This window comes from Chlorocebus sabaeus, chromosome 28 (assembly GCF_047675955.1).
Source record: "Chlorocebus sabaeus isolate Y175 chromosome 28, mChlSab1.0.hap1, whole genome shotgun sequence".
Taxonomy (NCBI): Eukaryota; Metazoa; Chordata; class Mammalia; order Primates; family Cercopithecidae; genus Chlorocebus; species Chlorocebus sabaeus.
The window spans coordinates 11,708,940-11,723,266 of record NC_132931.1 but is presented as its reverse complement, the minus strand read 5'-3'; the positions used below and the strand labels follow the sequence as shown (position 1 = coordinate 11,723,266).

Below are 14,327 nucleotides of genomic sequence, written 5' to 3'. Positions count from 1 at the left end.
AAAGAAGTCTTTGGCCAGGTTCAGTGGGTCACACCTGTAATCTCAGCACTTTAGGAGGCTGAGGTGGGAGGATTGCTTGAGCTCAGGAGTTTGAGGCCAGCCTGGGCAACATAGCAAGACCCTGTCTCTACAAAAAATACCAGAAAAAAATTAGCTGGGTGTGGTGATGTGTGCCTGTAGTCCTAGCTACTTGGGAGGCTGAGATAGGAATGCTTGAGCCCAGGAGGTCAAGGCTGCAGTGAGCTGTGATTGTGCCACTGCATTCCAGCCTGGGCAACATAGAGAGACTTTGTCTCAAATAATAATAATAATAAAAAATTTAAAAATCAGAAAAGAACTCTTTATCTCTGATATTATGGTTTGTATTTCTACCATCTTCATTTGAAAGAGGCCTCTCGAGAGGCACCAAGAGCCACCCTGGAATAGGAGATGGACGGTCCAGGAGGCTGTATTGACCAGGAGGAAGGAGCCTCTCTTTGGTGGAAGACAAGGGTCTCCAGTTGGGCCTGTTGAGTGTGGGGTGACTGTGGGGTTTCTGGGAGGAGCTGTCCTGGTGGCCTGGGGCTCCTGGAATAGGGACACAGTCTAGAACTCTACCTTCTCCAACTGCTGCAGAGGACACAAAAGCCAGAAAATGCCAGAAAAATGCCAGGGATCCACATGATGACTGGAACCAGTATCCTGTTTTCTGTACATGAAGTTCCAAAGTGTTCCTAGTAAGGGTTGGGGCGGGGATGGGCCAGGGGAGAGGGACCAAGTGTCTGCCCTGGAGGGGCAGGATCGGGATCTGAAGGGGTCAGCACTCTTTAGCTGAGAAAGGTGAAGCTGGGAGTAGAAATGGTTAACATCTATAAAATTGGGAAGAGAGTGGTGGAGGTGAGAACAAATTTGTTCACAATAGACAAAGGGGCAACCTTTGAAACTCAAGTGATGTAAAATATTACAAGGAGTGCTGTTTTATACAGAGAGTAATAAACTTACTCATTCAGCAAACAGCAAAGGCTGGCTCTGTCTGGGCAGGTGCTCTGGAGGAGGCAGGGTGAATAAACAGTTTATAGTAGAGTTAATGAGATGGGATTGGGGCAGAAACGGCCACAGCCCAATCTGCTGCTGGAGCTACGAGAGGGGGCCCAGGGCTGGAGGGGAACAGAGGGGACCTCTGGAGCCCTTCCATCTGGGCTGATGAGGGTACGGGGAGAGGGAGAGGCAGCGTTTGAGTTTGGTGGCGGTTGAGAAGTAGTACAGGAAGGGAGGATTATATTAACAGATGCTCAAAGGCCTTAGACAAATTCAGAACCGCATTGTCTGAACTTACACGGAGCTAGGGAGAGAATTGGGATATTGGTAATCAGATTCCCTGGAGAAGATCAAATCTTGGGTGGCACTGGGACGAGCTGGGGTCACCCACAGCTCATTGGGGTGTGGGAAGGCCCAGAGACCCCCACACCCCAGTTGGAGAAGTCAATAGAGACCTGATAGTCTGAGTATCATAGTAATATTAAAAATGGCCCAGGCATGGTGGCTCAATCATGCCTGTAATCCCAGCACTTTGGGAGACTGAGGTGGGAGGATTGCTTGAGGGCAGGAGTTCAAGACTAGCCTGGGCAAAAATATTTTTAAATAAAAAGATTAGCTGGGTGTGGTGGTGTGTCTCTGTAGTCCCAGATGCTCAGGAGGCTGAGGGGAGAGGATCTCATGAATCTAGCAATTCCAGGCTGCAGTGAGCTAGGATGGCACCACTGCACCCCAGCCTGGGCGACAGAGCAAGACATTACCTCTTAAAAATAAAAATAAAAAAAATATGTATTAAAAATTGCAAATATTCATTGAGGGTTGGCTATGTGCTGGACACTTTTCTAAATATTATCTCATTTGACTTTCACAACATTCCTAAGAAGAAGGCTGTGTTACTGATTTTGGGTTTTTATACGTGGGGAAACAGGTGCAGAGATGATAAATAATTTGCTCAGTGGGGCGCGGTGGCTCACACCTGTAATCCCAACACTTTAGGAGGCCAAGGCAGGCAGATCATGTGTGGTCAGGAGTTCGAGACCAGCCTGGCCAACATGGTGAAACCCCGTCTCTACGAAAAATACAAAAATTAACTGGGCATGGTGGCAGGTTCCTGTAATCCTGGTTACTTAGGAGGCTGAGGCAGGAGAATCACTTGAACTCTGGAGGCAGAGGTTACAGTGAGCCGAGATCGTGACACTGTACTCCAGCCTGGGCGACAGACCAAGACTCCATCTCAAAAAAAAAAAAAAAGAAAGAAAGAAAGAAAGAAAAGAAAAGAAATTGCTCAATGCCACCCACTCATCAGTTGCAGGAGCCAGGATTTGAACCTAAGCCTTCCAGCTCCAGGTCCCCATTCTTTGCCACTTGCTGTCATTGGGGATGCCTGTGTGTATGCCTTCCCTAGGTCTGCCACAATAAATTAACAAACACTACTTGGTGGCTTCAAGCAACATAAATTTATTCTCTTACAGTTGTGGAGGCCAGAAGCTTGAAGTCAAGCTTATCATGAGTGCCACATTCCCTTCAAACGCTCTAGGGGAAGACCTCTCCTTGCCTTTTCTAGCTCTTTTTTTGTTTGTTTGTTTTTTGAGACGGGGTGTCTTTCTGTTGCCCAGGCTGGAGTGCAGTGGTGCGATCTTGCCTCACTGCAACCTCCGCCACCCGGTTCAAGCAATTCTCCTGCCTCGGCCTCCCAAGTAGCTGGGATTACAGGCACACGCCAACACGCCTGGCTAAGTTTTGTATTTTTAGTAGAGACGGGGTTTCACCATGTAGGTCAGACTGGTCTCAAACTCCTGACCTTGTGATCCACCCACCTTGGCCTCCCGAAGTGCTGGGATTACAGGTGTGAGCCACCACGTCTGGCCAGCTTCTTCCCTTTTAAAAAATGTTTATCTCGTTATTTAGAGGCTGGATTATGAGACTGGTTAATTTTTGTATTTTTTTTCTTGTAGAGACGGGGTCTTGCTATGTTGCCCAGGCTGGTCTCAAACTCCTGGGCTCAAGCGATCCACCGGCCTCGGCCTCTCAAAGTGCTGGGATTACAAGCATAAGCCACCGTGGACGGCCAGCCTTTTCTAGCTCCTGGTGACTCCTGGTGTTCCTTGGCTTGTGATAGCATCACTCCAATCTCTGCCTCATCATCTCTGGGCATCTTCCCTGTATGTCACACCTCTCTCTCTTTTCTCTGACAAGTATTTGAATTTAGGGCCCATCTTAAATCTGATCTTGAGATCCTTGACTTAATGACATCAGGAAAGCCTCTATTTCCAAAGAAGTTTGCATTCCCAGGTACCAGGAGTTAGGACTTGAGGATATATTTTGGGGTGATCCTATTCAATGCACCATACCATGCTTTAGCCTCAACTGGTGACTCTTGCTTTCAAGAAACAGTGACAGTGTCTGCTGGCACTAGAAAGCCAGGAAGTCCATCCACCGCCATTGGTGTGTGCAGGGGTTGGAGTGGCCCCAGCTCTACCTCAACCTTCACAACTCTGCCAGGAGCCAAGGACCTTATGGAAAAGGAATAGACCCAGGCTACCTAGCTCTTGTGTGGCAGAGCAGAATGTGCACCCAGGACTGGGGGACCGCAGCTCATTCCAGTGCCTCCCATAACATTGTAGAATATTCTAGAGTGATCTGGGTGGCCAGAACAGGCATCATTTACTCTCATTTTCCAGGGGGAAATGGAAATTCAGAGAGGTTCTCTGGATTACACAAGGTCACACAGTGGTGTACAGGTTGGTCTTGGAGATGCAGGAAGGACCCTCCCTCCATGCCCCATGGGGGCTCCCCACACTGCCACTGCCTCTTCAGGGGAGCTGCCACTGGGGACTTCACTGACTGATTTTGTCACAAGCAGAAATATGTCCTGGAGGTGGCAGGAGGAGACAGTTTCAAAGTTTGGTGATCGTCCTCAGACTTGTCCTTGAAGAACCTTCTAATGTGTGTCCCCAAGAATGCCACGATGTGAAAGATTTGCCTGAAAAACCAGCTGCCTTAATTAAGTAATAATCTATTTTATTTTATTTTATTATTATTTTTTTAAATTTATTTTATTTTAGAGACAGGGTCTTTCTCTGTTGCCCAGGCTGGAATGCAGTGGCACAATCATAGCTCACTGCAACCTCGACCTCCTGAGCTCAAGTGAGCCTTCTGCTTCAGCCTCTCAAGTAGCCGGGACTACAGATGTGCACCACCATGCCCAACTAATTTTTAAAAGTTTTGTACAGATGGCGGTCTCGCTATGTTTTCCAGGCTGGTCTTGAACTCTTGGCCTCAAGCAAACCTCCTGCCTCAGCCTCCCAAAGTGCTGGGATTACAGGTGTGAGCCATTGCCCTCAGCCTTAATCTTTTTAAAGAAAAATCCAAATACATGTGGAATGTAGAAGCAATAAACACTGTAAATGAGCAAGAAAGGACTCAACTCATTTAATGAGACACCATGCCATTACTTTCGCACGGAAAAAAGCTACCAAACTTTACCTGCTTAGCAGGAGAGGGCCCTGGCATCTTTAATGAACAGTGGCTTCAGTGTAGGCAAATAGGCAATTTTTGTTAAGCATTTTGACTACAAAGGTCTGGGGAATCCCAGCTTGGAAATTGTTACCAGTGAATGATTTTCCATAGGTTCTCCAAGGGATGACATAAGGCATACCTATAATAAAATAAAATAAAACAGAATAAAATAAAGTAAAAAAAAAAATGTATATAGTCAGGGCACAGTGGCTCACGCCTGTAATCCCAGCACTTTGGGAGGCCGAGGCAGGCAAATCACGAGGTCAAGAGATTGAGACCATCCTGGCCAACATGGTGAAACCCCATCTTTACTAAAAATACAAAAATTTAGCTGAGCATGCTGGCATGGGCCTGTAGTCCTAGCTACTCGGTAGGCTGAGGCAGGAGAATCGCTTGAACCAGGGAGGCGGAGGTTGCAATGAGCCAAGATTGCACCACTGCACTCCAGCCTGGATGACAGAGCAAGACTCTGTCTCAAAAAAATAAAAATAAAATAAAATGTGTATATATATAAAACATATATACATATACATGCATATTTATATATTCACACACATTTATTGTGTTTTAAAAATTATATAATGAAGTGTGGTACATCCGTAACCCCAGCTACTCAGGAGGGAGGGAAGATCACTTGAGCCCAGGAGTTTGAGGCTGCAGTGAGCTAGGATCGCACCACTGCGTTCCAGTCTGAGGGACACATTGAGAACTTGCCTCTCTCTTTTGTTGTTGTTGTTGTTGTTGTTGTTTTGTTTTGCTTTTGAGACGAGTCTTGCTCTCTCGCCCAGACCGGAGTGCAGTGGTGCGATCTCTGCTCACTGCAACCTCCGCCTCCCAGGTTCAAGAGATTCTCTTGCCTCAGCCTCCCGAGTAGCTGGGACTATAGGTGCGCACCACCACGCTCAGCTAAATTTTTGTATTTTTAGTAGGAATAGGGTTTCACCATGTTGGCCAGGATGGTCTTGATCTCTTGACCCCATGATCCCACCCACCTTGGCCTCCCAAAGTGCTGGGATTACAGGCATGAGCCACCGGGCCCAGCCAGAGACCTTGTCTCTCAAAAGAAAAATTATAAGATGAAAACATATCCATCGTGGAACATTTAGAAAATATAGACAAACACAAAGAGGAAAATCTTCCTTTTTTTTTTTTTTTTTTTTTTTTTTTCTGAGACAGAGTCTCAGTCAGAGTGTCACCTAGACTGGAGTGCAATGGTGTGATCTCGGCTCACGGCAACCTCCGCCTCCCAGGTTCAAGCGATTCTCCTGCCTCAGCCTCCCGAGTAGCTGGGATTACAGGCATGTGCCACTGTGCCCGGCTAATTTTTGTATTTTGTTAGAGACAGGGTTTCACCATGTCGGCCAGGCTGGTCTTGAATTCCTGACCTCAGGTGATCCAGGTGCCTCGGCCTCCCAAAGTGCTGGGATTATAGGCGTGAGCCGCCATGCCCAACCTGAAAAAATACCCCCTTAACCTTAACATTCAGATAAACATTGTTAACATTTTATTTCTATGTATTTAGATTTAGTCTATGGACGGTTTGTATTTTAATGGCTGATTACTATTTTATTCTATGGAATATGACAGTCATATAACCAGTCCCCTATTTGTCTATTCTTGGACATGTGTACCTCTGCTTTTTACTGTAATCAGTAACAAGGCAATAAACATTCTTGTATGAATTTTATTTTATGTCTGCATCAGATTAATTGAAGATGAATAGCTAGAAATGGCATCGTTAAAATGATATCAGCAGCTGGGTGTGGTGACTCATGCCTGTAATTCCAGTGCCTTGGGAGGCTGAGGTGGGACAATCACTGGAGGTTGGGAGTTGAGACTAGCCTGGGCAACATAGTGAGACCCCATCTCTACGAAATGTAAAAAATTAGCTGGGTATGGTGGGGCCTGTGGTCTCAGGTACTCTGGAGGCTGAGGTGGGAGGATCATTTGAGCCCAGGAGTTCGAGGCTGCAGTGATCTAAGGTTGTGCCACTGCACTCCAGCCTGGGTTACAGAGTGAGACGCCAACTCCTAAAAAAAAAATGGTATGACTCTTCCAATGGTCCCTGATGAATATTTTCAAATTATCCTTTAGAACTATGATGCCAAGTCAACACCACATGAAAACACCCGTACACCACCAGCTATTATAGTCATCTCTCATCATGATGGGTGCAATTTGATAGACAAAGACGAAGAAGAAATCGTATCTTGCTATGTTTTAGATTTATTTGCTTCCTGGTGAAATTTATATGCTTTTTCCTTCTCCTGGGCTTGTTGGCTATTTGAGTTTCTTTGGAGAAGAAGCTGCGTTCTTTGCCCAGCTTCCTTGTGGAGCACCCTGACCCTGGAGGTTGACCTGGGGGAGGAATGCCCCACCTGCTCCGTTACATCCTTTGGGGACACCGTTGCCACCAGCATCCCAGGCTGGGAGGGGTCTGAATCTCTTCACCCAGAGCACGGTTCCCTTGTCCCTCCTGCAGTGAGTGAAGAGCCTTGGCTTGGTGGCGTTTGCCAGCCCGGGGGACGATGGAGATGGCAGAGCCGAAACCTTTAGCCTGGTGCTCCCACTTAGTGAGCAGGCAAGGGCTGTAGGAGCCGGGGAGAAGGAGTGTCAGGAGGTGAGGGTGTCCTAAGAACTGATTGTGAGATTTCAGAAAGAGGAAGGGCAGCTGGATGAGATGGATGGGGATTTGGTCACTTACAACTCAAGCTTGGTGTGACCTGTGAGGGCAACTGTTGTGGAGATGTGAGCGGTTAAGGACAAATTGAATGGTAGCAAATCAGAGAAAATGGTATGAATCCAGGAACAAAGGCAAAAGAGAGCAGGTATGTTCAGAACGGTATCCTGCATTCCACAGAGTGTCCCTGCCTTCTTTGGGTCCCTGTCCCTCCAAGCCCCTTCTTGCAGTCTCCAGGGCACAGCTGTTTTTCCCTTTTCTTTTCTTTTCTTTTTGAGACAGAGTCTCACTATATTGTCCAGACTGGAGTGCAATGGCATGATCTCAGCTCACTACAACCTCTGCCTCCCGGGTTCAAGTGATTCTCCTGCCTCAGTCTCCCGAGTAGCTGGGACTACAGGTGCCCGCCACCACACCCGGCTAATTTTCGTATTTTTAGTAGAGACGAGGTTTCACCATGTTGGCCAGGCTGGTGTCGAACTCCTGACTTCAGGTGATCCGCCCACCTCCCAGAGTGTTGGGATCACAGGTGTGAGCCTCCGCACCCGGCCTCCAGGGCCCTGCTTCTAAGGCACAGTTGGGATCATGGCTTTTTACTGAACTAAGTCAAGTCCAAACCCCATTCTAGGCTGGTTCACGTCCATTTTCCTAGCTTCCCTCTGTCTTAGTGTCTTCCCTTACCCCAAACACACAGTGAGGACTTTTACTCACCTCTGGGCCCCCACACATGCTGTTCTCCTGCCCTGAAACCTTCCCCTTCCTCCTCTTTATTCCTCTAGCCCTTTTTTGGGGATAAAGGTAAAAGTCACTTTTATTTCTTTTATTTTTTTTTAAGAAATAAGGTCTTTCTCTGTTGCCCAAGCTGGAGCGCAGTGACCCAATTATAGCTCAGTACGACTCAGAATTCCTGGACTCCAGTGATCCTCCCACCTCAGCCTCCCAAGTAGCTGAGACTACAGGGACACAGCACCATGTCTGGCTAATTTTTTGTTGAGACAGGGTCTCCTTATTTTGCCCAGGCTGATCTCAAACTCCTGGGTTCAAGCAATCCTCTGCCTTGGCCTCCTAAAGTGCTGGGATTACAGGCATGAGCTGCCACATCTGGCCTTTTTGTTTTGTTTTGTTTGAGATAAGGTCTTTCTGTGTTGCCCAAGCTGGAGTGCAGTGGTGCAGTCATAGCTCATTGCAGCCTTGAGCTCCTGGGCTCAAGCAGTTGTCCTGCCTCAACCTCCTGAGTACCTGGAACCGACTACAGGTGCATGTACCACACTGGGCTAATATTTAAATTTATTTTTTGTAAAGACAGGATCTTGCTATGTTGCCCAGGTTGGTCTTGAACTCCTGGCGTCAACTAATCTTCCCACCTTGGCCTCCCAAAATGCTGGGATTACAGGTATGACCCACCGTATCTGGCCAAAAGCCATCTTTAGAATGTGCTTGAATTCTATGTTATTAACTGAGTGACCTTGGAAATTATTTATCTTTAGAACCTTGATTCCTATGTAAAATAGAAATAGCGGCCAGGTGCGGTGGCTCATACCTGTAATTCCAGCAGTTTTGGAGGCCAAGGCGGGTGAATCACATGAGGTCAGGAGTTCAAGACCAGCCTGCCAACATGGCAAAACCACGTCTCTACTAAAAATAGAAAAATTAGCCAGGTATGGTGGCGGGCACCTGTAATCCTAGCAACTTGGGAGGGTGAGGCAGGATAATTGCTTGAACGTGGGAGGTGGAGGTCTCAGTGAGCCAAGATCCTGCCACTGCACTCCAGCCTGGGTGACACAGCGAGACTCTGTCAAAAAAAAAAAAAAAAAAAAAAAAAAGGAAATAGCCGTGTCCACCTTGCGGGGTTGTTGTGATGTTTATATTTGGTAACTAAGAGAAATCTTTGGACCTTCCAGCATTCACTGACTCATTCACTGAGAAAGTCTCTGTGAGCCTCTACAGGGTTAACTGAACAGGACAGAAATGTTCTTTATCCTCACGGAGTTCACAGCCTACAACGGCAAAGACGTTCCTAGGAAGTTACAGAATCACTGAGTTCCAGTTAATATGTCTTGTGATAGGGCGAGTACAGGAGTCTGATCCGTACCCAATAAACGCCAGCTCTCCCCACCCCTGTTCATACCTCGTGAGTCAGTTATGGAGATGACCATAAACTACCTTTACATGCTTTTTCATTGTTTGACTTGTGACAACAGACACATTCTACTTTTATAACTTAAAAATTCCGGTAAAATTTATGAGTAAACCCAACAGACTCCCATTTTTAAACGAAGAAGGAAAAAATGACAGGTCAAGTGTCACCTCCTCCTGGAAGCCTCCCTTGATGAGAGGCAGGAGAGTCCGCCCTGCTGCATTGAGTCCTGTGTTGCCCTCATATGGGCCCCTGCTGTCTCCTCGTTGTACTGAGGGTCTAGGAGCCCCCGTGAAGGGCAGGGGGTACATCTGCCTTTGATCTCAATGTTACCAGATGGCACCAGGCTCTTGGTGTCCCAAACAAAGAATTGGATGTGACACATACAAATAGCAAAGCAAGCAGCAGAAGTTCGTTACACACAGTGTTACACTCTCAAAGAGGAGAGAGCGGACTGATCTCTGTGAGGTGAGATCAGCATCAGTTTGATGTATTTTGCATCTTTTTTTTTCTTTCTTTTTTTTTTTTTTTTGATAGAGTCTTGCTCTGTCACCCAGGCTAGAGTGCAGTGGCATGATCTTGGATCACTGCAATCTCTGCCTCCCGGGTTCAAGCGATTCTCCTGCCTCAGCCTCCCAAGGAGCTGGGATTACAGGCGCCCACCACCATACTCGGCTAATTTTTATATTTTTAGTAGAAACAAGGTTTCACCATGTTGGCCAGGCTGGCCTCTAACTCCTGACCTCAGGTGATCCTCCTGCCTTGGCCTCCCAAAGTGCTGGGATTACAGGTGTGAGCCACCATGCCTGACCACTTTGCATCTTTTTATTTATTTATCTATTTATTTATTTATTTTTTCCTTCTCTTCCCAAGGCCACCTAGTCTTTAGCCAGCATCTGTCTTTTGATTGATAGGTGTGTCACTTAGTTACTTTGGCCTTTGTGTGCTTGCATATCGCTTCCATCTCATAATCTTAAGTACAGGCATGATATGCAGTCCATGTAGGTGAGCTGTAATGAGCTGATTATCATACAGGGTTATGTTAAAGATACTTTTTCTCTCTGACGGACATGCCTAGCCCTGAGCAGCTACCCCTTACTGGTTTGGTCTGCATTTTGCCGGCCATGAGATCTCTCTTTTTTTTTTTTTTGAGATGGAGTCTCACTCTGTTGCCCAGGCTGGAGTACAGTGGCTCATGATCTCGGCTCACTGCAACCTTTGCCTCTCGGGTTCAAGTGATTCTCCTGCCTCAGCCTCCTGAGTAGCTGGGATTACAGGCACCCACCACTACGCCCGGCTAATTTTTGTATTTTTAGTAGAGATGAGGTTTCACCACGTTTGCCAGGCTGGTCTCAAACTCCTGACCTCAGGTGATTAAGGGCCTCCCAAAGTGCTGGGATTACAAGCAGGAGCCACTGTGCCCGGCCAAGGGGAGCAGTTTTAAAGGATAACTTGGTGGGTGGGGGGAGTCAGTGAGTCAGGAGTGTTGATTGGTCAGAGATGAAATCACAGGGAGTCGAAGCTTTCTTCCTGTGCTGAGTCAGTTCCTGGGTGACAGCCACAAGATCAGATGGGCCAGTTTATTGATCTGGGTGGTGCCAGCTGGTGTATCAAGTGCAGAGTCTGCAAAATATCTCAAGCACTGGTCCTGGGAGCAGTTTACAGAGGGTCAAAATCTAGTAACCTCCAGCTGCATGACGCCTAAACCATCGTTTCTAATCTTGCGGCTAATGTTAGTCCTACAAAGGCAATCTAGCCCCCAGGCAAGAAGAAAGTCTGCTTTGGGAAAGGGCCCTTACCATCTTTGTTGCTCCCCAAGTTAGTTCAGCCTACTCCCTGGAATGAACAAGGACAGCTTGGAGGTTAGAAGCAAGATGGAGTCAGCTAAGTGAGATCTCTTTCACTGTCTCAGTCATAATCTTGCAAAGGCGGTTTCAGCTGGAGGGCTGAGTTTTCCTGTGGGTGCAGAAAGGTCGGGTGGCTGAGGATTGTGGCGGTCTCTGGGTGAGACACAGAGGAGGTTTCTAAGAGGTGAGTGGGGGAGGTGACCTCAGAGACCAGAAGGGAAGAGGGGTCCCTTGCTCAAGTGAGGGAGGAAGTCTATGGGAAGGAACACCTCGTGAGCCTGTTTTGAACCCTGCCACCCTCCACTTTGATGCCTGCCTATGCCCCGCTTTCCTCTCTGACCATTGTATTCAGGGTTCAGGGATGCTCCACCTCCACCTTGGCAGTCCCTGGAGCTCAGCCCTTCCACTACTATCAGGTTGAACTAGACAAAACCTAGCTCATAAATGAGAGGATCGGGCAAAACCTCAAATGTCCACTGACTTCAAAACAAACACGTGGCCGGTGTGTGCCTCAAGCCTGTAATCCCAGCACTTTAGGAGGCCGAGGTGGGAGAATCACTTGAGGTCAGAAGTTTGAGACTGGCCTGGGCAACATAGCAAAACCCCATCTCTAAAAAACCAAAATTTTAAAATTAGCGGCACATGGTGGCGTGCCCCTGTAGCACCAACCATTTGGGAGGCCGAGGCAGGAGGATCACTCCAGCCTGGGAATTTGGGGCTGCAGTGACTCCAGCCTAGAAGTAGGATGGTGATATAGTTTGAATATTTATCCCTTCCCAGATCTGATGTTGAACTGTAATCCCCAGCCTAGGTAACAGAGTGAGACCCTGTCGAAGAAAAAAAAAAAAAAAAAAGCCAACAAAACCCAAAAATCTCCCCCAAACACCAAGCCATCTTTTCAATCTTTTCCATGAAGTTAGAATTCCGAAAAATCTTAGGCATTATTGCCTTTGACCTGAACTGCATTGATCAATGATTTGATAGTGCTCTGTCTACCCCTCCACCCCGGCCTTCCGTCTTGGTCCAGCTCCTAGCCTCTCCCTGTGACTATGTGTCTCTTTCGTGACTCTGTAAAACTGGGGCCATCTGGGATGGTGGAGGGTGCCTCTGCTCTGGTGGACTGAACTGTCTCCTCTGCCGGGGGCCAAGGTTGGCCTTCCTAAGACAAGTGAGAAGAATGCAGCTCCCGGCATCTTGGAGATTGACAGATGGGACAAAAGGCCACACACCCTGTCCTCTCAAGGAAGTCCCTTATACATCATCCTGTAGAATTCCTAATAACTCCTGGGCTGATGGCACTGCTGTCACAGATTCTGTGCATATACAATCTGATTCATTTCATAGGCAGGATGAAGAAAGCCAGGAATTATATGTCTGTTTTACATAAGAAAATGGAATCCTACATGTACTGTCACATGTTCTAAGTAGCACAGAGAAGTTACAGTAGCTCCTCCAGCCCAGGGCCAAGATAATGCTTTGTTTTTGAGATGGAGTCTCACTCTGTCACCCAGGCTGGAGTGCAATGGTGCGATCTTGGCTCACTGCAACCTCTGCCTCCCTGGTTCAAGAGACCCTCCTGTCTCAGCCTCCCAAGTAGCTGGGATTGCAGGCACAAGCCATCATGACTGGCTAATTTTTGTATTTTTAGTAGAGATGGGGTTTTGCTGTGTTGGCCAGGCTGGTCTTGGACTCCCGACCTCAAGTGATTTGCCTGCCTCAGCCTCCCAAAGTGCTGGGATTACGGGTGTGAGTCACTGCACCCAGACTAGCTAATGATTTTTTTTTTTTTTTTTTTACAGTTGTAGCCCTTCGAGTGGGCCTGAACCAGGGTGGAGGAGGTGCTCCCTGGGCAGGCTATGAGGGCTGCAGGATGACCAGGTAGATGTGGCAGTGTTCCAAGAAAAGTGATGATAGCCCTTGAATGTTTGTCCTCATCCAAATCTCATGTTGAGTTGTAATCCCCAGTGTTGCAGGTGGGGCCTGGTGGGAGGTGTTCGGATTATTGGGGGCAGATCCCTGTTGAATGGCTTGGACCATCCCCTTGGTTATGAGTGAGCTCTCATTCTGAGTTCACACAAGATCTGGTCTTTTAGAAGTGTGTGGGCCGGGCACAGTGGCTCACGCCTGTAATCCCAGCACTTTGGGAGGCCAAGGCAAGCAGATCACCTGAGGTCGGGAGTTTGAGACCAGCCTGACCAACACGGAGAAAACCCGTCTTTACTAAAAATACAAAATTAGCTGGGCATGGTGGTGCATGCCTGTAATCCCAGCTACTTGGGAGGCTGAGGCAGGAGAATCACTTGAACCCAGGAGGCAGAGGTTGCGGTGAGCCAAGATCGTGCCATTGCACTCCAGCCTGGGCAACAAGAGCGGAACTACATCTGAAAAAAAAAAAAAAAAAAAAAGGAAAGCAGCATGTGGCATTGGCTGGGTGTGGTGGCTCACACCTGCAATCCCAGCACTTTGGGAGGCCAAGGTGGGCAGATCATTTGAGGTCAGGAGTTCAATATCTGCCTGGCCGTCATGGTGAAGAGGAAGAGGAGAAGGAAGAAGAGTAGGAGGAGGAGGAGGAAGAGGAAGACATACCAGAGACTGGGTAATTTATACAGAACAAATGGTTTAATGAACTCACAGTTCCACATGGCTGGGGAGGCCTCACAATCATGGTGGGAAGCGAAAGGCACATCTTACACGGCAGCAGGCAAGAGAGAGGATGAGAGTCAAGTGAAAGGGGTTTCCCCTGATAAAACCATCAGATCTCGCGAGACTGACTTATTCATTACCACAAGAACAGTATAGGGGAACCTGCCCCCATGATTCAATTATCTCCCACTGGGTCCTTCCCACAACACATGGGAATTATGGAAGCTAAAATTCAAGATGAGATTTGGGTAGGGACACAGCCAAACCATATCACACATGGTCTGACAAGTCTCTCTTCCTCATCCTTGACATCTGAGAGACCCCTTTGACCTCTAACTCTGTAGCTGCCAACCCAGGAAAAACAGAAGAGCTAAGGCAGTCACCCATTCCATGGACAATTCTCTCTGTCCTTTCTCTCCAGATGCATTACATACACAAGAGCTAGCCACCTCTATTAGGCCTTTCTTGCATTGCTATAAAGAAATAC

General features: G+C 47.5%; 1 protein-coding gene across 1 annotated transcript in view; it reads left to right on the top strand.

The window, feature by feature from the left end:
* The first annotated feature begins 837 nt into the window (after positions 1 to 837).
* Positions 838 to 14,327, top strand: part of MUC12 (mucin 12, cell surface associated) — a 34,659-nt gene continuing 21,169 nt past the window's right edge. Inside the window, exon 1 of the mRNA XM_073012618.1 lies at positions 838 to 876. Coding sequence (XP_072868719.1) covers positions 838 to 876 — 39 coding nt within the window. The remainder of the gene's footprint in view (positions 877 to 14,327) is intronic.